The sequence below is a fragment of the Vigna umbellata genome, chromosome 3 (assembly GCF_029865625.1).
Source record: "Vigna umbellata cultivar VRB3 chromosome 3, Vumbellata_1.0, whole genome shotgun sequence".
NCBI lineage: Eukaryota > Viridiplantae > Streptophyta > Magnoliopsida > Fabales > Fabaceae > Vigna > Vigna umbellata.
This window is the reverse complement of record NC_142167.1, coordinates 52,076,851-52,099,101: the sequence shown is the minus strand read 5'-3', so window position 1 is coordinate 52,099,101 and position 22,251 is coordinate 52,076,851. Positions and strand designations below refer to the sequence as shown.

Genomic DNA, 22,251 nt, shown 5'->3' with positions numbered 1-22,251 from the left:
AATAAAATATTTAATATATTAAATTATATTAAAATATTAAATTAAATTAAATAATTATTAAAATTTAAATAAAAAGTAAAATTTTAAAACAATTACTTATCAAATAACAAATAAAATTATATTAATTAAAATATTTAAATATACTATATTATATTAAAATATTAAATTAAATTAAATAATTATTAAAATTTATATATAAAATAAAATTTTAAAAACCATTCTCGGATATGGATATCGATCCATAACTTATCGGATATGTATATTCTATTCACAAATTTTTCAAAATTTTGTTTTTCTAAAATTGTAATAATTATTAAATTTAATTTAATATTTTCATATAATTTAATATATTTAAATATATTAAATATGATTTTAAGAATTATTTTTATTTTTATTTTCATTTTTATTCTTATTTTAGTTATTATTTTTTAATTTTCTTAATAGAACTATTTTAAAAATATAAATTATATTTTATTAATTATTAAAATATAAAAATATAATAAGTAATATTATAATTTTTATATAAGTTTAATATTTATTAAATTTTAAATAAAAAGTAAAAATATTAAATATTTTACAGATTTTAATATATAAATAAGTTTTCTAAATTTTCATTTTTATTTAAAATTTAATAATTATTTAATTTATTTTAATATTCTATTATAATTTAATATATTTGAATATATTAAATTAAATTTATTATTATATTTTATAATTATTATTATTATTTTATTTTTATGTTTTTAATATAACTATTATTATAATATAAATTATATTTTAATAATTATTAAAATACAAAATCATTTTAAATAATATTTAAATTTTAAATTAAATTAAATTATTATTAAGCTGGTGAAGATTGTTTTTAATAAAAAAGAAAAGAAAATGGAAAAATATTTATTTAAGTTAAAAATAAAAGTTTTGAAAAAGTTGGAGATGGAAGATGTCAGAAGGTTAAAAGTGAAATTTTTGAAAGTGCAGGATGAGATCTTTGAGGTGTAAGATGAAACACTCTTGTTTCAGATAGATTTGACATGTGCTCTAATTGATGTTCAAAGACTAAAATAACTATTTGATTTCAGATAGTGTCATATAACATAATTTTGAAGTGAGATGTGAAAAAATATTACAATTTTTTTTAAATAATAAAAGATATTATAGGAAAAACACGTTTTACTAATATATATTTATCGATGGCATAAGATTCGTTTGTAAATGTTTTTCAATAGAGACGTGTTTTATATTTATCGACAAAAAGTTATGTTAATAATTTTGAAATTGCTGATGGATGTATATGTTTTATTAATAAATATATTGGTTGACAATGTATTATTGATTTAATTTATTAACGGATAAATCCGTTATGTTCGTCCATGAAACAAGGTCGAAATTTGGGATTTTTCTTCAGCAAATTATCTTTGCTCCAAGAAACCATTAATGTCATATGAGGAGTTTTTAATAAAAGCAGGACTTAGAATTAATTTGACAGAGACACAAATTATGGGAATAGGTAAAATGGGTTTTTAACTTAGGTAATTCTTTGTTAACTTTGTTAACTTTTTACTTTAAAACCCTCCTCACTTTTTCTCTTCTTATTCTTTGTCTAACCTAGCCGCCTTTGTTCTTCTTCATTTTTGTTCTTCTTTTCGTGCCACTCCACTACCACAAGTTTCATAGCACCACATACTAGCACAACACCCTTTTCACCATGGACACTTTTTCAAAGTAAAGCTAAGGTATTTATTTACGTTTTTTGTTTACATTTGCATAGTTATAGAGTTTTAATGATGTTGGTTTGGTCTATGCATTGATCTGGAAAAATTGGTGAAGAGAAAAATGGTTGAGACCTTCAACGAGTTCTGAAAATCGTTGAGGTCTTCAATGAGTTTTGAAATTCGTTGAGACCTTCATTATTAATAATATTTCCATATTTTGTAATACTGTTTTTAGAAATTTTAGAATTAATAGTTAAGAATCTACAAGTAGTTTTATGTACCAAATCAACACCATTGACCACTTTCACACTTATAGTCAAAATTTTTAGTTAATTATTATGATTTGATCATGTTTATTCAAAATTTAAATTACTCATATTATGTTTTAGTTGTTTCAAATTCTTTGACTAGGCTGTCTGTTTCAGATAGAATTGATCTGTGCTCTAATTGATCTTAGAAGACTAAAATAGCTATTTGTTACTTTTTAATTTAGTTTTGTTTCGAACAATTAAAAATGTATTATGACTTAGTAAAAATTATTTTATTTCTTAAAATGTTTTAATTTCAAACCTTATTTTCATCTTTTTATGAATTTTATTTAAGGTAATGTGTATGTGAATACATTTTTTTCTTTTTTATCCTTTTATCTTCATATTTAGCTTTCTTTTATAATTTTAATAAAATAATAATAATAATAAAGAAAAATATGTAATATTATTTAATAAAGAACAATAATAAAGAGAAATAATAAAGAAAAATATATAATATTATTTAATATATTTTTAATGCTAAACTTAAATGTAAAATTGAAATTTATTTATGTTTTAAACTTTCGCACATTTTTGTTTACACTTTTAAAATTTAATTTATATAATATAACTCAACCTATATTATAGGTTAAAAACATTTTATTTATTTAATTCTAATTTTGAGAATTAAATTATTTTAAAATTTTGAAATATGAACAAATTTTATTTTTATGTATAAATTTATTGATTAAAAACATATTTAAATTACTATCGAAAAAATATCAATATGCCAAAAAAAACTAAATCTCACAACACTTGCAATAGTGATATATGATAATATTGTTAAGAGATATATTGATACAAAAGAATGATTGATTGGAAATAACTTCAATTTCTTGAAAAAAGTTAAGCTATATATTTGCTTTACTTCCATTTTTTTTTTATTTCACACACTCAATTCACTCACACATTATATTTTTCTTTCTTACTTCTTTTAAAAGTCAGGAAATCTTACTTTCATAATCTTCACCTCATCAAATTATCAAAGATTCAAATTACATAGAGGTATGCTTTTCAATTCTCCATCCATATATCCTTTAATCTCTCCACATTCTTACTATGAGCTCACAATTGTTTTATTATTAATCAGGCTGTTTAATCATTGAAATTTTCTATTTTAGTTTTTTTATTCTCTGAATATTGCAAATATATATAAACCCACTCTTCATGGTATGTGATATTAATTTTCATTAATAAAAACTACTTAAAAACACATGTGTTATTTTTTTAAGATAATAAAAAACAATAAAATTATATTATTATTATTATTATTATTTTTATCATTATAATTATAAAATTAAATATAAATAATTGTTATTACTTTATTGTAAATTATTTTTATTTATTTTGAAAAAAATAGTTTTATAATTAAAAGACGGTTCAATTTAAAAAAAAAACTGTTAAATTTAAAGAAATAATTTAAAAAGTGAAATCAATAAAATAATTATTTTAGTTTAAAAAATATTATTTAAAGAGTAAGAATGAAAATAAATATAAACATGAAAAGAGGATCTCTTTATATATGTTTAGATAATTCATTAATGTGATATTAATTTATAAGATGCCATTAAACAAAATGATACTTTTATCACGCCAATAGATTTATGATTTTTTAATTTTTTTTAAATATTTCAACATTTTAATTTTTTTGTTACTTTTTCTAATTTGAAATTTTAATTCACCCTTAAATACAATCAAGAAATATCAACTTAATAATGGTAATTAAATTCTGAATACAGTTTTCTTGTAAATCTTTTCTATCATATATATAATGGAATTATATATTATCATAAGTAATTATCGCATTTAATGTACATAAATAATTATGTTTTATTTTACTTTTAATAATATTTAAAATTAATTACATAAAATTTACAATGAATGACAAATTAAAAAAAAAAAACTAAAAGAATCGTAGGAATAAGAAGAAGACAAATAATAGTAACTAACAGGTAATGAGAAGATTAGTATATTAAAAAAGAATAATTGTTTCCCTTATATTTTGATTATTTGATTCTATATAATAATTTTCTTACATTATATCTTTAATACAATATACAATAAATAATAAATTAATATCTTATTTTCAAATAATGGTAATATATACATAAAAGACGACATAATTAAAATAAAATGCAAATATACACGTCTTTCAAGTAATTTACACAGTATTAATATGATTGGACCATTAATTTATTTGTTATTGACTTTTTAATATGATCGGACGATTAATTTATTTGTTATTGGCTTTTTAGTTGTATGAAAAGATAAACTAACTGAGTTTCTCTTAGTGTCCAGAAACATATGTACTCTCTTTGCTTATATTGTTGAAACTAGAATTGCAGTGCATAATTGAAGAAAAAAAGTTTGAAATTGAAGATGACTCTGAATGACAGAAACATGGTGGAACCATCAACCAGGAGGCATGAAATATGGTGCGATGGAACAAGAATTGAAACCATAGTTACTAACGAAGAAAACATCGTTGAACAATGGCTTTCATCAACATATGCTCTCAAACAAAAAGTTGTTGGTCTTGACACTGAATGGATGCATGTTCCGAAGGCTTCCACCAAGAAGGCTACCATGAAAGTTGCAATTTTGCAACTTTGCGTTGAAGATAGGTGTTTGATCGTTCAATTGTTCTTCATGAAGAATATTCCTCCTTCTCTCCAGAGCTTTATGATGGATGCTTCCTTTGTGTTCGTTGGGGTTGGAGTGATGAATGACATTAGTATGCTTAAGAAGAACTATGGATTGGAATGCAATAAAGGGACAGATTTGGTTATGTTGGCAAAGAAAAGATGGCCTGAAAAAATCTCTTCTGGGTCACTGAAATATCTGGCGAAGGAGTTGGTGGGTCTTGAGATGGAGAAGTCAAAAGCTGTGGTTACCAGTGATTGGAAAGCTAAAGAATTGACTGAAGTTCAGGTCAAATATGCATGCATTGATGCTTATGCCTCTTTCAAGATTGGAAAAATGGTGTTATCAGATTAACATTCATGTTAATTCATTTATTTACTCCTTTTTGTTGGAGATATATGATCTTTATTTATGTATCATTTCTATAAGTTTTCGACATAGTTTAACTCTTCTTGTGAACCTGTTAGTTTTTATGAAGTTATAAATAAATTTGTAACTAATGTTTTTTTATATTGTCTTTTGTCATTGAATCCCTCGGCCAGGTTGTTTCGACGAGGTGGTTTATTCTATTAAATTTGCATGGGTTAAGACACAAATACAACTACATTTTATTCTTACTAATGTTTTTGATGTATTGTTTTCAGTGTATACTCCAACCATATAACGAAGGGTATAAAAAAGATTCTCATGTGATTAGAAAGTGTATTAACATCTGAAAATTATATTTTCAAACGAGAGACATCAACGCTTTTTATCTCATCTTATTTCTAATTCTTATATTTGTCTGAAGAAAGGAGCAAAATCAAATCTAGGCAAGTGTCTTCTTTCTATAAAGAACAGATCCAGATTATGAAAACGTTAAAATTACAATGTGATTTCCTTTTAAGGTAATGTCATTACGGGCAATATGATGGAAAATTAAAGTTAAGCCTAAGTTTCATATTGATTGAAGATAGAAAAGTTTGACCCATAAGGAAGACTCGTAAACTTATTATCTTACAGATATTAGTTTGACTAGTATTAATTTCTTATGCATGGATTAAGGTCATCTTAATGTTATTTCCCTTTATTAAATGAATCCCTATATTGAAAGTCTTCTTACCAAAAGAATATGGATATGGTGGATGGAGAATGTCAAATAGAACCTACAGGTTACAGTGACAGGCAATTCTCCAAAAAGAAAAGAATACCTGTCTTCCCCCACAAGGCACTTGAGTTCCAAACCAGGTTTCACATGCAAAGCATATCTGACCTTGCTTGTGCTCCTCCAAATGGCACTCCAAGACAAACCTAAAAGTTTTCTTTCCAAGGTTTCTTCTATATATTTCAGAAAGCACCTACCTGTGGCAAATGGATGACACGGCACCTTACTCATAGAAGGGAAGCCAGATAACAGAATTTGTACTAGAATGGACAATTTTTTGAATCAAATGAGGTTAGTACTTCTAAATTTTTACTGTCAAACATGTTTCAGTATTTCATACCACTAAATATATAGACTTCTGTTTAAGTATTTACCCTGTGACTATGAAAGCATAATTGCATTAGCTATGTTGTCAAGTCTAGTTTACAATAAATTGAACATGAGTCATTTGAGGTTAGGTATCTGATTACTAAGAAATTACTAGTTGTCCAAGTCTACCACAATTCCAAACAATTTTTACGTAACAGAGTCAAATTTTATTAATGTTTTCCCGTAAGTTAAAGGTCGATTATGTTGTTAAGAAGTAATTTTTTAATTCTAACTCAATCTTACAAAACCATTTTGTAAAATGAAGTTTACACCCGTTTATATATTATGAATTGACACATGTCATACCACGAACAAGGAGTGATCCAGGCCATATAATACTCTCTACGGATCATCATTATAAATCAAATTTCTTTCCTTCTCATTTTCAGTCTCCCTTCTTGCTGATAGTAATTGCATGCCTTCACATATTGTATAAAACAACGATAAAGTGTTCATAATTGTTATCTGTTTGCATGAACACTTTTGTTAGGGTGCCATTTACTGGTGCAGAGGAGAGCAAATCTGGTCTAGGTGGCACCAAGGATCCGAAAATACCAATACAAAAAACTCGCTCTTTCAAAGGTAATGTTTCAAACAAATATTTCTTTCTCCTCTAGGTCTTTATCATCTGTATATTGAGATCATATTTGGAAAGAAAGAGGGTATTGGTGAAGAGGTAAAAAGGAAGGAGCTGAAAGATTGTGCTATGCTGTAGTAAACCTGAAACCATAAATAGGAACTAAAAGAATAAGAGTAGAAAGAGTTGGATATCCATTTGACCAAAGATTGAAAATATGAATGAAGAAAATGATGTCTTTCTGTCAGTTTTTGGCTTAAAATCAATGAGTTACAAATAATTTCAGGAGAAAACAGGGGTGGCCAGAATTGGTTCCAGAAACAGTTTGCAAGGAAAAGAAGCGGTGATCATGAGTCCAGAGACATGGACCATGCTGCTGCAGTAGCTGCTGCAGCCTTTGCAATTAATTTGCTAGATGTCTCTGAAGAGAAGAAAGAAAGCCCGAAGGCCTTGTTGGAAAAGACCAAAAGCAGGGTGAATGGCACAAAACCTCCAATTCCCCTACTTAGTAGTGCCTCCAAGAGATTGTCAGGTAAAGAACTCCACTTATGAATAATGTCTACCCTTTTGAAGGGTTTTCATGGCCCATAATATTTCTTAAGATTTATTCTTTAACTGGATCAAATGACTTTGTACAACTCATGAAGCAGATTTCACTTTATAGCATAAAACTTTTGTTGATGTACACCTTTGTTGAGATTTCACTTTATCTGAATCATGCTCAGGTTCATTTAGATTAAAAGATGACCAAGGTAAGAAGCCAGAAGAGGCAATTATCCCTGCACCATCAATGAAAAAGACTTCAACATTCATTGATAAAAAGCCTGAGACTTCAACAAAGCATGATCTTGGAAGACAGACAACTCTTGGCGAATCTTTCGAAAGACACACAAAAGCAGATGAATGGGAGAGAACCGAGCTTCAAGATATCAGACAAAGGTAATTTTTTGGATGTGGGGGTTCATATTACACTGAATTTCTACCAAAAAAGCAGCTCCATCAGAATTTGAATAAATGCTACCATGCTTGATCCTTGCATTACGTGCAGTTTTATAATGATATTTAGGAAATTGTCAGGTACGACAAGTTGAGAGAGAGGATAGATTCATGGGAAAACAAGAAGAAGATCAAAGCCAAACACAAGCTATATGAAGAAGAGGTTTCACTCAGACATTCTTTATACCTTATACCTAACTTAAATTAGACTCAATTAAGTTTTGGAAGATTCTATTGTGCCATACACATTTTAAGAGTTTTATATATCGTGCTTCAAATTGTTTGGTGAATAGTGTGGACATATAAACTTTTAAAGGAAACAATTTATTCGACCATTTATGCTGGCCTCTGATCAAATTTCATTAAGCCGTTCAATTCGTCCACAGCCAGACAGATTAAGTATTTGGTCTAACTTTATAGATTCGAGTCTCATTCGTTAACTTTACAGAGTTCAAGCATATAAATAGATGATGCTGCTATGTACAAATTTAACTGCATTAGTTCTAAAACAAAGCATATAATACATCTGACGTTATAATTTGGACAACGGCTCAATGTGAAACACGGCTCAAAAGTACTTGAAGTAATACAATTTTAAGCCATAAAATCTGTCATTCCTAATCACGATCTTGTGAAACTGCAGAGAGTACATGCAAAACGAAAGATGAGAGCTTTAGAGGATTTTCAAAATAAGATTACATCTATAGACAACATTGCAGAACGGGCGAGAACCAGGACAGAAGAAAGCCGGAAGAATGAAGTAAACAAAGCGAAAGCAAAGGCAAATGTAATTCGATCAACAGGCAAAATGCCAGCCATTTGCTTCTGCTTCTGATATCACCAATTGTGTATTATCACAAGGTTTGGGGAACTAACGGAGATCTAAATATATGTTTTACAGTTGTATCTATAGCTCTTAGTCCTCACTTGAAACTTTGAAACAATGCAAGTTCCTATAAAATTTGGAAAATGAAAAACTGAACAGTTAAACAGATACACAAGCTTCTGCCTGTCTAAACTATTTTTATAGTTTTTCTTGCTTAGATTTTAGTTTTGCTAAAGAAAAATCATTACCCTGGTTTGAGTGTCAACTTATTTTCACGAAATGGCGAATTAACCTATAAAATGACTGATCATATTTTGAAACTAAAGTGTTTAATTGTTTAATCAATGTAACCCAGTTATCATACAGCACTATTGTATAACAAAGTGTCTACGTATGCAAATATATTAAAACTCACCTCTTTCAATTAGAAAAACATTTTCCTACAAAAACAGAGTGAAGAATCTGGCAACTTTTAAAACATGTAATGAACGGGCAAAACATAAATGCCATTTAAGTTCGGGTCCAAATCAAGCCTAGAATTATAGATATTGCACGAAACATTTTTCAACATATAATCGCTTCACCACTCATTCGATACATGAACTTTTTGGCAAGTGAACCTTGTTCTTTGTACGAAGCAATAATTACGCACTTCGGAAAAAGAAAAAAAGGGAATTAAGAATAAAAATACAACTGCCAAAAAATAAAATTCCTCCCCAGATTTTCAACATATAGTTGACATGAGGATTGCACAAAAATTACAAAAGATGTGAACCATTATGACAACCTAAAACTAACAGAGAAAGAAATTACCAGAGAACAACAATCAACCCAAAAATATATTGTGAATTTGCTGAAGATGTAACAGTCTGCTGAAGGATACATCCTAAGATGTAATTTCTCTTATCAGCCTCTGGATCGTAGGGTATGCAAAGTACAACACGAGGAATGATGGTACGGCAAAAAGAATAGTGAGTAGTAAGTAAAGGATTAAAATAACAACACTGCCAGGAACCGCAAAAAGGGCAATCAGCAGAAAAATAACGATCAATGGGAACTTGGATGTAAAGCGAAGAAAGAAATCCAGAGATTTGTGAAGAGAAAAGTAGTGTGTGTCTCCACTGGCACCAACATCACGGTCAGATCCCACCTGTCTAGAATATGGACTCATTGAGGCCCTTCTTTGGTTACAAGTACTAACTTGACTTCCCAGAAGGTTGCACTTGGGAGACCAAATTGGTTGAGTGTCCCCAGATGAGGAAACAAGCTTATGCCGATCCCCATTCAGACTCTCAACCATCCAAAGCAGGAAGAAGTTCTTGCAAGGATATTTAAGATTTCCATTGTAAATGATCCGGAATGATAACAAATGGCACCATGGACAAGAAATGAAGAACGGGATCCTGATTTGCTGAGTAGGAAAATTCACCACAGCCCATTGCAGTCCTAAGACACAATTTTTACAGAGGGTGTGGCCACACCATAAGACATAGGGCACATTCTCAACTATGTTGAATGATTCCCAGCATATTGGACATTCCAGCCCTTCGTCTCTGCTGGAATTAGAGCAGACCTCATCATCTGAGCATTCTGCATTAGTTTCACTGAACTGCTTGGAGCATCTTTTCGTTCTAAGGCTTGTAAGGGCATTAGATGCAAAACTCCACATCATGATAGATGAACAAATTTACGATGCAACAGCAGTAATCATTGAAGCCACTGTCAGAAACAGAAGCACTTTCTCATGAACATGAGTCTCAGCATTTTCTCTTTCCCTGTTGCTAGGGAGCCCCGTCAAGTTTCATCTCAATCAAACCCTGAAAAACAAAAGCTCTAAATCATTGCATGGCTTCTTTAATACAATCAGTTCTATCTCAAGAATTAAGTGCAGAAAGAAAAATTATCATAATTACCAATTACTATCAGCCATCAGTGTAATACCAAAATTTTTAACAGCATTTCTAACTCAACCAATCTATCTAGCATAGTCTGACATCCAAAACCAATAGAATCATAAGTAGACCACAAGATTCTTTGTGAAAATTGAACACCCTAAAATTTTTACTTAGTTCTAATGTGCAGACATCATTAGCAACAAATTATAACTGCTAAGGAAAAAACATGGGAAAAAGGTCCACGACCAGTCTCGGAGGCAATGTCAAGGCCGTCGGACTCTCCACGGCCACATCCGCCATGTTGGTCGACAATTTTCCACAATGTAAAAGTACCAAAATTTTGACGATAGGTTATACTACCTACATTGGAAAAACAACCTTTTACTCGACGAAGCAGCACAGTGAATCCTAAGTTTTAAAAAACGGTTCATGCTGTGATCCTGGTCAAAACATGAGGGTCTTCAAGTGTCTGACGACCCCAATGCGATTACGGGACCCCATTGGCCGCTAATATCTACGATTTCCCCCACCATAGTCAAACCACGACTGGAATTCAAAACCCCCAGCATTACTCTAACGAAAATGTCAAAAACTGAAAAGCCACACATTAAGTTCTCGCATCGCACAGCTCAAGCGCTGTTTTCAAATCAAAGGAACAGACGAACACAATCACCATGAATCCATGATAAATCAGCCGTTTTGAACTGAACAAAGACAAATCTAAATTCAAAGTTCCCAACGACAAAGCTGTTAGCACAGTATGAAAACAAAACTCAATCCCAATAATAACAAAACCCAATCCCAATCATAAGATCTATCGAAAATTTCCAAAACATCTCGAGATTCAAAAACAAATTTAAACTTAACAAAACAAACTCACACCACCTTGGTATTTTTAAGAATTAGCATGGGAGCTGAAATTCACATGGTGAAAGGGAAAATATAAAAAGTCTCACCGTTAACGCGATTTCGCTTTTAAGGATTTCGATAGGAGTGATGAAATGCAACGAATCTAGAAAGGGCCGAAGAAAGAGCAGAGATGGAAAGAGGAAGATCGGGGTTTCTCTTTCTCCCTCTCTTGTGTTGTTTCCAACTGCACGAGACTGAGGGAGAAACTCGAAGCAGGTGAAATTAATATAGAGGAGGAGAAGGAGAGAGCAAAACGACGTCGTGAAATGAGGTTTTGGAAGTTTTCGTTGGAAAATTAGGTTGGCGTTGCCATTTTTGTTGTAACTGAATCGGCAAGGAACAGAATTCCAGACCGGGACACCGGTCAATTCTGCGTTATCAACGGATTTATATGAACTTATATTATAAGATTATTATTGTTAGATATTAATATTTATAACTTTAAAAGAAAAAACAAAAGTGTATATTTGTACGAAGAGAATCCTTATTCAACGAAAATTTCTACGATAGCTGGTTAAAATACCACTTTTCAATAGTTTGCCTTCTAAAATAAGTTTACATGGATTAAAGGAGAAAAGAACACACAGATTACTTTTGTTTTCATTCTAAAGTGACTAGAAATTTTCGGATGTACGTGAACAAAATTCTTATTAATGAATGAGAGTATTTCTAATATATATTTTTAAAAATTTAAGACTGATCTGTTATAAGAAAAGTTTTAATTGACTTTAACAATAAAATATAATTTATAAAATAACTAAATCAATTTGTTAATACATTAAAAATGAAGAGTGACAAAAATTAAAAAGGGTGTGGTAGTGTGAAATTTATTTAAAGTAAAATAATATTTCACATTATTTTTTATAGTTCCATTGTACTGTGTATTTAATCGAAAAGGAACATGGTCCTTCAAACTAGAAAAATATATAATATTGGAAAGTTGAGTTTATACTTTCAAGGATTGATGATTGAGTTGGTAATGAAAACAGATAAAAATTACTTGTAGAAAAATTTTCGACATTCAAGTTTGTAAGAGTTTTAAAAATATATATAAAATATATGATTAAAGTTAATAAGAATTTTAAAAAACATATAAAATATATGATTATAATAGTGAATAAGATAATTGAATAAATACTCCATTCCATATAATAAGTTCTTGTATTTGTAAGGTTTTTAAACTCATGAATAAGGGTAAGTAATATATTTAATTACCTAGAATTTGTTAGAATATATTAGATTAATATATATAGGTATACATAAGTTGTTTGAGGTACAAAAATATACAGGATCTTTAGTTATGTATTCAACTTTAAATATATTTTAGGTACAATTTTTAGTATATCGAGATCTTAATATCTTTTGGATTGGTTCGATATTCAAGTCCTAAGCTTAAAAGCTAAAAATAAGTATAAGTGAATATTAGTGATAAGGGCAAAAGAGAGAAATCACTTAAAGGGTAAAACCGAGAAAAAGCACCTGTTTTCAAATTAGGATTAAGACACCTAATCTTTCGTAGCAAGAGAGAGAAGTCAAGTGTGAGAGGTTTCTAGAAAGAGAGAGAGCTCCGAGAGAATGAAGGAGCAAGGGTTTTCTCACACACAGAAATCAGAGATGAAGATGATGATCAGAGTAGAGAGAAAAAAACAGAGAGAATACACTCAACCAGGTACTGAGTAAACATCATTGTGTATATTGTATTTTTAATTTGCTTTTATAGTAGCAGAGATACACTGAATCTGTTTTTCTGTTTTTGTTTATTTCTAACACTCCTCCTAAACAAAAACTTTTAATCGAACAAAAAACCACGATTTTCTGAAGAAAAAACACTCTTTTCACCGATTGAATCGGTGAAATTTCTTCCCTTTCGATTCTGGACCTTCTGGACCGATTTTAATCGGTACAAACACTTCCTCCTTAGTATACAAGCACTTTCCTCCGATTAGAGTCGGAGAAAGCTCTTCCTAGGTCGATCTCCTCCTCTCCGGCAGAAACCCTAGGTTTTCGCCCTCCTTCTGGTGCGATCATCACTGATCTCAGCTCGCACCATTCCAATCTGCTTCCTGAGTAACTGAAATCGTTCACCTTTGAGCGCTTTGGTGAGTATATCTGCTAGTTGGTCTTCGGATCTGCAGTGTACAACATCCAGTCTCCCACTACTGACCTGTTCTCTGATGTAGTGAAAACGAGTCTCAATGTGCTTGCTCCTGCCGTGAGATGCAGGATGCTTAGCAAGATCTATGGCTGACTTGTTGTCAACAAGTAGCCTCACTCTTCCAGTTAGCTCAACTTTCAACCCTTCTAATAGGAATCCCAGCCAAGTTGCTTGACAAGTAGCTTCACAGGCAGCTATGTATTCTGCCTCACATGATGACAAGGCAACCACTGGTTCCTTTCTTGAACTCCAGGAGATTGGTGTTCCTCCCATGAAGAAAATATAACCAGTCGTGCTTTTCCTGTCTTCCTTATCACCACACCAATCTGCATCTGAGTAAGAAGTGATTTGCACTTCTTCACCAGTCTCTCCTCTTCCCAATAATATTCCATATGAGTGAGTGCCTTGCAAGTATCTTAGAATGCGTTTGACAGCATTCAAGTGTGACATTCTGGGGCATTCCATGTATCTACTCACCACTCCAACACTGTAACTCAAGTCAGGCCTTGTGTTACAGAGGTATCTCAAACTTCCAACAATACTTCTGTAAGCTGTTGGATCTACAGCTTCTTCATCTGGCTCCTTCTCAAGTCTCAACCCCACTTCAGCTGGGGTATTAGCAGCATTACAGTCAACCATTTCAAACCTCTTTAGTAGATCTAGAACATATCTGGACTGGTGCATCATAATTCCATTCTCAGTCTCAGTAAATTCTATTCCAAGGAAATAGCTGAGCTTTCCCAAGTCACTCATTTCGAATTCACTCAACATTTGAAGTTTGAATTCTGAAATCAGCTCCTCACAGCTCCCAGTGACTAATAGGTCATCAACACATAGGCATACTATTAGTTTCTCTTGTCTGCCACTGTGTTGGCAGCTCTTCACATACAGCCCGTGTTCTGAAACACACTTCTCAAAGCCAATGCTGCTCATGAACCCATCAATTCTCTGATTCCAAGCTCTTGGAGCCTGTTTAAGCCCATAAAGAGCCTTTCTCAGCCTGTACACCTTGTCCTGCTGCCCTTTAACCTCAAATCTCAGTGGCTGTACAACATATACTTCCTCTTCCAGCCTTCCATTTAGAAAGGCTGACTTCACATCCAATTGGTGTAAGGACCAGTGAAATTTAGTAGCTAGAGACACCACCAACCTGATTGTCTCTACCCTGGCCACAGGAGCAAATACTTCACCCTGGCCACAGAAGCAAATACTTCACCATAATCAACTCCAGCCTTTTGTAGAAAACCCTTAGCAACCAACCTTGCCTTGTGCCTTACAACAACACCTTGTGGGTTTATTTTTGACTTATAAACCCACTTTAATGTTATGGGCCTCTTGTTAGAGGGCAGATCAACCAACTCCCAGGTCTAATTCCTCTCTATAGAGTCAATCTCTTCCTGCATTGCCTTATACCACCTTTCATCTTTTACAGCTTCATCAAATTCAACTGGTTCAGCTTCTGCTATTAAAGCAAAGTGAACAAAGTTGCCTTCTGATGTGAGTGTTGCCTCATAGGATAAGTCATAGTCTCTTAGATGTGCTGGCAGTTGTGTAACTCTTGATGACCTTCTACTGTTGTCATCTCTTCTCTCCTTCTCTGTCTCCACTGTTTCCTCTCCAGCAGTAGCATCTTCCAGATTAATGGTTGATGATTCCTGCTCACCTGTTTCCCACTGCCATACTCTAGCCTCATCCACTACAACATCTCTACTGATACAAATTGTTCCTCCTATAGGATTATATAGTTTGTAACCTCCAGTGGCATTGTACCCTACCAAAATCAGTGGCACTCCCTTGTCATCCAGCTTCTTTCTCAACTGGTCAGGTACATGCTTATAGAGCCAAAAAATTTTAGATGCTTAACATCTGGTTTCACCCATATCCATGCTTCCTCAGGTGTCAACCCATTCAGTCTCTTTGTTGGAGACAGATTAAGAATATATGTGGCTGTCAACACAGCCTCTCCCCACAGAAAATTAGGCAGCTTTTTACTCTTCAGCATGCATCTAACCATATTTAGTATGGTTCTGTTCTTCCTCTCTGCTGTCCCATTGTGCTGTGGTGTATAAGGAGGGGTAACTTCATGCACTATCCCTTCCTTTTCACACAACTCTTTGAATTCAGTGGAGGTATATTCTCCTCATCCATCTGTCCGCAACACCTTAATCTTTTTCTCACACTGCCTCTCAACTAGACATTTGAAATTTTTAAATGTCTGCAGCACCTCCCCCTTTCTCCTGATTAGATAGACCCAACATCTCCTGGTCCAGTCATCAATAAACAGTAGAAAATACCTGCTGCCTCCAGGTGTTTCTACTTGTATAGGGCCACACACATCTCAATACACCACCCCTAATTTTTCTGTTGACTTCTGGGGTAAGATCTTCTGAAAACTGCCCCTGGTCTGCTTGCATTGGACACACTCCTTGCAAATTGTTTCTGGAATTTCCACCTTAGGCAAGCCACTCACCATATTTTTCTGACTTAACATTGATAAATCCCTAAAATTTAGGTGTCCAAATCTGAGATGCCATAGCCATTCCTCTTTATTTTCTGTTGCAGTAAAACATTAATGTTTTACTGCACTCATTACCACACGAAAGGTCCTGTTTGTGACAGCTGAGCCTGCACAATCATCTTCTTATGTTGATTGAAAATGCTGAGACAATTGTTCTCCATTTTCATCACATATCCCTTTTGTAACAGCTGTCCCAAGCTTAGCAGATTCGTTTTCAGTCCTGGTACATACAGTACTTCTTCAATTATCACTTCTTTCCCCTCTGCATCTCTCAGAACAACTCTCCCAGACCCTTCTGCAGTCAGACTTCTGTCATCTGCAAACCGGATCTTCCCCTGTACAGCTCCCTGCAGCCTCACAAACCAGTCCTTCCTCCCTGTCATATGGGTAGAACAACCAGAATCCAAGTACCATGTTGTGCTCTCTGGTTGTTCCTCTCCAGTGTTGGCCATCAACATCACAGCCTCTGAATCTGACTCATCCTCCTGGGCCAGATTAGCCCTCTTCTTGGGTTTGTTTTTAGCACCTTCCCATTTCCAGCATTCTTTTGCATAATGCCCAAGTTTTTGACAATTATAGCATTTCACTTTCTTCTTGTCAAACTTCCAATCTCCTCCAGCTTTCTGGTTTTTCACTGGTACAGATTCACTGGAATCTTCCCCTTGATGTTCCTGTGAATCTTTACCTTTCTTGCTGCCCTTACTCCATTTCTTGAACCCCTTTTTCCCTTTAAACTGAGATCTGGCCTGTAGGGCCTGTTCTTGGCACTGTTTGCGCTCATTGATGCGATACTCATGAGCTTCTAATGAGTGCAGCAACTCCTCAATCTCCATAGACTCCAGATTACGGGCTTCTTCAATAGCCACTACCACATGATCAAATCTGGGGGTTAGAGTTCTTAGGATTTTGTCAACAATGTACTCATCTGAAATTGCATCCTTGCATGCTCTCATTTTATTCACCAGTTCTTGAACTTTATCAAAATATTCTGCCACAGTTTCACCCTCATCCATGATCAGAACCTCAAACTGCCTCCTCAGTGCCTGTAATTTCACTTTCTTGTTTTTGTCTCCATCACCATACATCTTCACTAGAATGTCCCACACTTCCTTAGCAGTAGTAGCCTTAGAAATCTTGTTAAAAATCTTTGGGCTTACACATTGATACAGCAAAAACCTGGCCTTGCTGTCCAATTTCAGCTGGAGTTTTTAACTTCTTTTCTCCTCTTCAGTAGCTCTTTCACCCAAATCTGGTAGCCCATCTTCTATCACTTCTGACACATCTTGAAAACCAAAGATGGCTTGCATCTTGATGCGCCAGTCATCAAATAATTTCCCATCAAATACAGGCAATGGCCCCTGTATTCCTCCAGTACCTGCCATCACTTTCTTGCTAGCTTCTTGCAATTTCTTTGATTTACCCACACCCAAAGAAACCTTCTTTCTCCACTTCTGGATACACACAATTCCAGTCACCAATCACACACCCACTGTACACACCAGGAACCACAAGCACCTATGCTCTTGATACCATATTAGTGATAAGGGCAAAAGAGAGAAATCACTTAATGAAAGGGTAAAACCGAGAAAAAGCACCTGTTTTCAGATTAGGATTAAGACACCTAATCTTTCGTAGCAAGAGAGAGAAGTCAAGTGTGAGAGGTTTCTAGAAAGAGAGAGAGCTCCGAGAGAATGAAGGAGCAAGGGTTTTCTCACACACAGAAATCAAAGATGAAGATGATGATCAGAGTAGAGAGAAAAAAACAGAGAGAATACACTCAACCAGGTACTGAGTAAACATCATTGTGTATATTCTGTTTTTAATTTGCTTTTATAGTAGCAGAGATACACTGAATCTGTTTTTCTGTTTTTGTTTATTTCAACATAAGTCATTAATTTTATACGCTATTTTATCATTAATTTTTGCAATGGTATACTCGAGTTGAAGAATCGAAATATATCTAAGCATAGTAAAAAAAGGGAGGATTTATTGTAAAAACCTAGAGAAGAGCTTATAGGTTAGTAGTAGTTTTAAAATAATGTCACTATACTATTTTAATATTAAAAAGTTTAAACTATAAAAAAATATTTTCTATTAACCACTTCATTATTATAAAGTTATTATCTCTCAAAACTCCTCTTAAGCGTCTCTTTGTCTACTCTCTAAGTTCTTAATCTTATATTCATATTTTTGAAGATCAAGAATCGTATAATCAATCATAGTGAGGAGTTCTACGCATTCATTCGATCAAAGAGTTAAAAGAGTACGTTCTTTTTTCCCCTTTAGAGGTATTTTCATTCTTTGAGTTGCATGTGGGCTTTAGGCTAATACATGTGGCTCAAATGAGCTCTTGATGAATTTATGTTGCTCTATGGTCTAGATTATATGCTCAGGCCTCTAATTAGGGTTCTTGATGTCAAATTAGGTCTTTTTGTTTGAATAGGGCTCTATGGGGCACCTTTGAGAGCAAAAGTTGTTTAACATAGGTAAGGGGATTTAACTTTAATTTTGAGTAATCTTGAATTTTGTTTTCACAAGTGGATGTACTTGGATATTTATGATTAAGTTCAAGTTTAGAAAAAGTTGGTTTGTGTTTAATTTGTTTCAGTGAGAAATGTGTGATATGTATGTGGGAATTGTTATTGATATGCAAGGTTCTTGATTTAATGTGTGAAAGTGCATATTTACTGGTAGTGTTATCCATAATCATTAGGTGATCCCCCTCTTATTAAGTGATAGTGGAATTCAAGTTTCGTAGAGTTAGGGAAAGCTTGTTCATTGGAAAAACAGACTTTCACTAAGCGACGATTAAATCTAAGTTTCGTAAACAATTAGAAGATGAGGTCTCATTGGGCGAGTTTATTATTTTTTGGCAAATAAATTTGTATTTAGGTTCTAGTACTAAACTCTTTAAGGGAGACTATTTTTAGCTACACTAGGGTTTTTCTATAGGAACTTGCTAAGCGAGACTACCAGTTTTCAAAGTAATTTGGGGATCTTGAAATGTGTTATTCTTTTGGGAAAGTTGATTTGTGAAATAAAAAGTGGATTTTTTAGCATGAAAGGGACATAATGGAATGGAATTGTAGAAGTATTCAATATTATGATTTGGGATCTTGGCTTCTAAGGAAGAAGTAGAAGTCTTTCCCTAGTTTAGTGTTATGTATTTGGGTAGGGATATGTGTTGGTTAAAAGTTATCTTTTATTTTATTAGGCTACAAACTTGCATAGAATGTCATAGTCTAGGTAGTGAGAGTTGAAGGATGGTCTACTGTAGGAATAGTGTAACATCCTATTTTAGGATGTCACGTGTAATTAATTAAGTTAAGAAAAAGTGACTACTGATACCATCACGAAATAATGTGAAATTAAAAATTTTTATTTAGTTATCGTGAAAATAATTAAAATCATGTGGAAATAACAATTGATTCAATTACAACTTATAATGTTTAAAAATATCTAAACATAAACTCTATTACTTTCTCAAAAATATTTTCGAAAATTCTCATACTATTTTCCCATGCATATCCTCACTTTACACAACACCACCATCATCTATAACATCATCTGTTCTCGTAAAAACGATCATCGGAAGTGAAAACCACAACCACAAAATACAAGGGTGAGCTAACAGAAAACAATACAAGATAATACACAATAACCGCACACATCCATCCTATTCAGATATTTATCCCCAATCCATAAAGTGAATCACATTCCCATCATAAACAATCACATTACCACAAACACCCGTAGTGTATCCCTCCTTACCCTAGCATACCACTTATTCATTAGAATCGATCATTTCAAGTCCTATGACACTCAAACCCATCCTCTTCCCTCTAAGACTTTTTCCCAGAATAAACAATGCCCTTTAACAACATCCTAAGCTCTCATAGACCTTCACTCGATCAAATTATTACTCTCATCCTCAAAGTTCCTGCCTCTTTTGCTAATGACCAAAAGTTTCTATCTTAACAATATAAATAGGAGGTGTTTAATATAGTAACAACTATGTATAAGATTAATTGTCATTGTATTGAATATACACATTGAGCACTTTATTTATAATAGAAGAAATATGAACAAAGTTCATAATACTAATAAGGAGTAATAACAAACTAACTAAAGATAAAAGATAAAAATAAGATATTTATCTAATATATCTAATAATGATCTAATAGAAGACATACATAACCCAATTGGGTTTATTTTCTAAATATTTATAAAAGCCCATTATTTTCATAATATAATAAAATAAAATTATCTTTAACTTAATTAATTATATCTTAATATTTTTATTTTAATTGATTAGGATAAGAACCTAAATAATATATTCTATTTTTTTATTATTATCTAATAATAATACCTAATAATTATTTTTCTAATTGAATAATTTTTCACCAAATCTCATTTTTTAGAAAATCTTTTAAAATAAAATAAATCATTAAAATAAAAATAACAAACTATTTTATCATTTATTTAAATAGTTAACCACATTGTATATTTTTTCATAATATTAAAATTTCTAGAATCTCACATTCCCCTACCAAAAATAACTTTCATCACCAAAAATGTACTTACAATATCTTCTGCTTTTCTATGATAAGACTTAAGAGAAATACTTAAAATTATAGTTAAACAAACACAAACATAAATTATTATAAATATTAATACACACCACGGTTGCACATAAAACAAATAATAAAAGACATAAACATATATTATGCACACAACAAGAATTAAACACATTACCACCAATCTACAAGAATTTGCTCTAACCATTTGTGTTACCCTTAACTTCTATAGTAATTATCTTTTCTTATTTTAAATAACGACTCTCATGACTACAACATTTTCTAGATTTGGGATGGGTACTTATGAAATATTAAAGTTTATATAAATTTGAAATTTGGAATTATATAATTATAGAATATCATACAATTATGTAATATAAGATATCATATATATAAGTCCTATATTTATTAAAAAAACAATTTATGTTACTGTGTTTAAAGATTTTTGTTTTGTTGAGAGGCTGAGGCAAAGAAGGTCTGTCTGTACTAGGGATGGCAATTTTACCCGCGGGCACGGGCACCCGCGGGTAAAATCCGCGGCAGGTAGTAATTATCCGCGGATATTTACTACCCGCGGGTAACGGGTAACGGGTATTTTAATACCCGCTTCTAAACGGGTCGAGTACGGGTCGGATACGGGTCGGGTACGGGTAGTATACTACCCGTCCCGCGGGTACCCGTTATCCGCAAAAAATTAAAAAATAAATAATTTATATATTTTTTAATTAAATTTAATTAAAAATAAAATAAAATAATATTTTATTAGCTTAAATTTAATTAAAATTAAATTTTAATTTACATTTAATTTAATTTGTATTTTTATTTAAATTTTATTTTTAAAATTATTAAATAAATTTTTTGCGGGTATCCACGGGTACCCGTGGATTTTAAAATACCCGCGGGTATTTTTTAAACGGGTATCCGACGGGTAACGAGTAGCGGATCAGGTAGCGGGTACGATTTTATCCGACGGGTCGGGTTGCGGGTAAACACTACCCGTGTCCGACCCGACTCGTTGACATCCCTAGTCTGTACCAGTGGAAATTAGTGTAGATATGACAAAAATAATTTCAACAATGATATTTAATTTATTAGGTATGTAAATGAAAGTAATATTATAGATATTTAAAACAAAACCCAAGCATACCTAAGAATTATTATATAAAAGTATGTTTTAATTTTCAATACTAATATAAACAATTCAATGATAATATATATATATATATATATATAAGTTGGTTATTTAAAGTTAAGGGCAACAGATAATAAAAAGCTAAAATGTGTTTTTGTCTTCTCTACTTTAAAATTGATGAATTATTTTTATATTTTTTGAAAATATTTTATTTTATTATTTTTTATACGTATATTTAGTGATATTTTTTATTGTCATGAAGTTGAGGTAATAACTAAATTGGTATAATTTTATAAAATTAATTTATCAATGTGTAATATAAAAATCAAATAAAGTTTGCGAAAAATATGGGAATCAGAAATATATTTTTCTCATAGAAATCGACTTCGTAAGGTTAAATAAATTTTTGCGAAAATAAATTTTGAATGTTTGTGTAAGGTTAAATAGTTGACTTTGAATTTATCGTATGGTGTTGTTTCTTCTGTAT

The 22,251-nt window shown here is 32.0% G+C and overlaps 4 protein-coding genes across 4 annotated transcripts; 2 read left to right on the top strand and 2 right to left on the bottom strand.

Moving 5' to 3' along the window:
* The first annotated feature begins 1,613 nt into the window (after positions 1 to 1,613).
* On the top strand, positions 1,614 to 5,152 carry LOC124844937 (3'-5' exonuclease-like). Its single transcript, XM_047321954.2, has 3 exons — positions 1,614 to 1,736; positions 2,965 to 3,028; positions 4,369 to 5,152. Exon 3 carries the CDS (start codon positions 4,403 to 4,405, stop codon positions 5,018 to 5,020), a length of 618 nt encoding a protein of 205 aa, XP_047177910.1. The 5' UTR covers positions 1,614 to 1,736; positions 2,965 to 3,028; positions 4,369 to 4,402; the 3' UTR covers positions 5,021 to 5,152.
* Positions 5,153 to 5,964: 812 nt separating this feature from the next.
* On the top strand, positions 5,965 to 8,746 carry LOC124844939 (uncharacterized). Its single transcript, XM_047321955.2, has 6 exons — positions 5,965 to 6,101; positions 6,670 to 6,761; positions 7,043 to 7,288; positions 7,482 to 7,695; positions 7,834 to 7,915; positions 8,396 to 8,746. The coding sequence occupies exons 1-6, from the start codon at positions 6,076 to 6,078 to the stop codon at positions 8,585 to 8,587; spliced, it is 852 nt and encodes a 283-aa protein (XP_047177911.1). The 5' UTR covers positions 5,965 to 6,075; the 3' UTR covers positions 8,588 to 8,746.
* Positions 8,747 to 9,138: 392 nt separating this feature from the next.
* Positions 9,139 to 11,763, bottom strand: LOC124844940 (RING/U-box superfamily protein). Its single transcript, XM_047321957.2, has 2 exons — positions 11,430 to 11,763; positions 9,139 to 10,395 (listed from the first exon to the last, which is right to left on the bottom strand). The coding sequence occupies exon 2, from the start codon at positions 10,248 to 10,250 to the stop codon at positions 9,465 to 9,467; it is 786 nt and encodes a 261-aa protein (XP_047177913.1). The 5' UTR covers positions 10,251 to 10,395; positions 11,430 to 11,763; the 3' UTR covers positions 9,139 to 9,464.
* A 4,363-nt stretch (positions 11,764 to 16,126) lies between these two features.
* On the bottom strand, positions 16,127 to 17,140 carry LOC148202912 (uncharacterized). Its single transcript, XM_088109700.1, has one exon. The coding sequence runs from the start codon at positions 17,138 to 17,140 to the stop codon at positions 16,127 to 16,129; it is 1,014 nt and encodes a 337-aa protein (XP_087965826.1).
* Between the last annotated feature and the right edge of the window lie 5,111 nt (positions 17,141 to 22,251).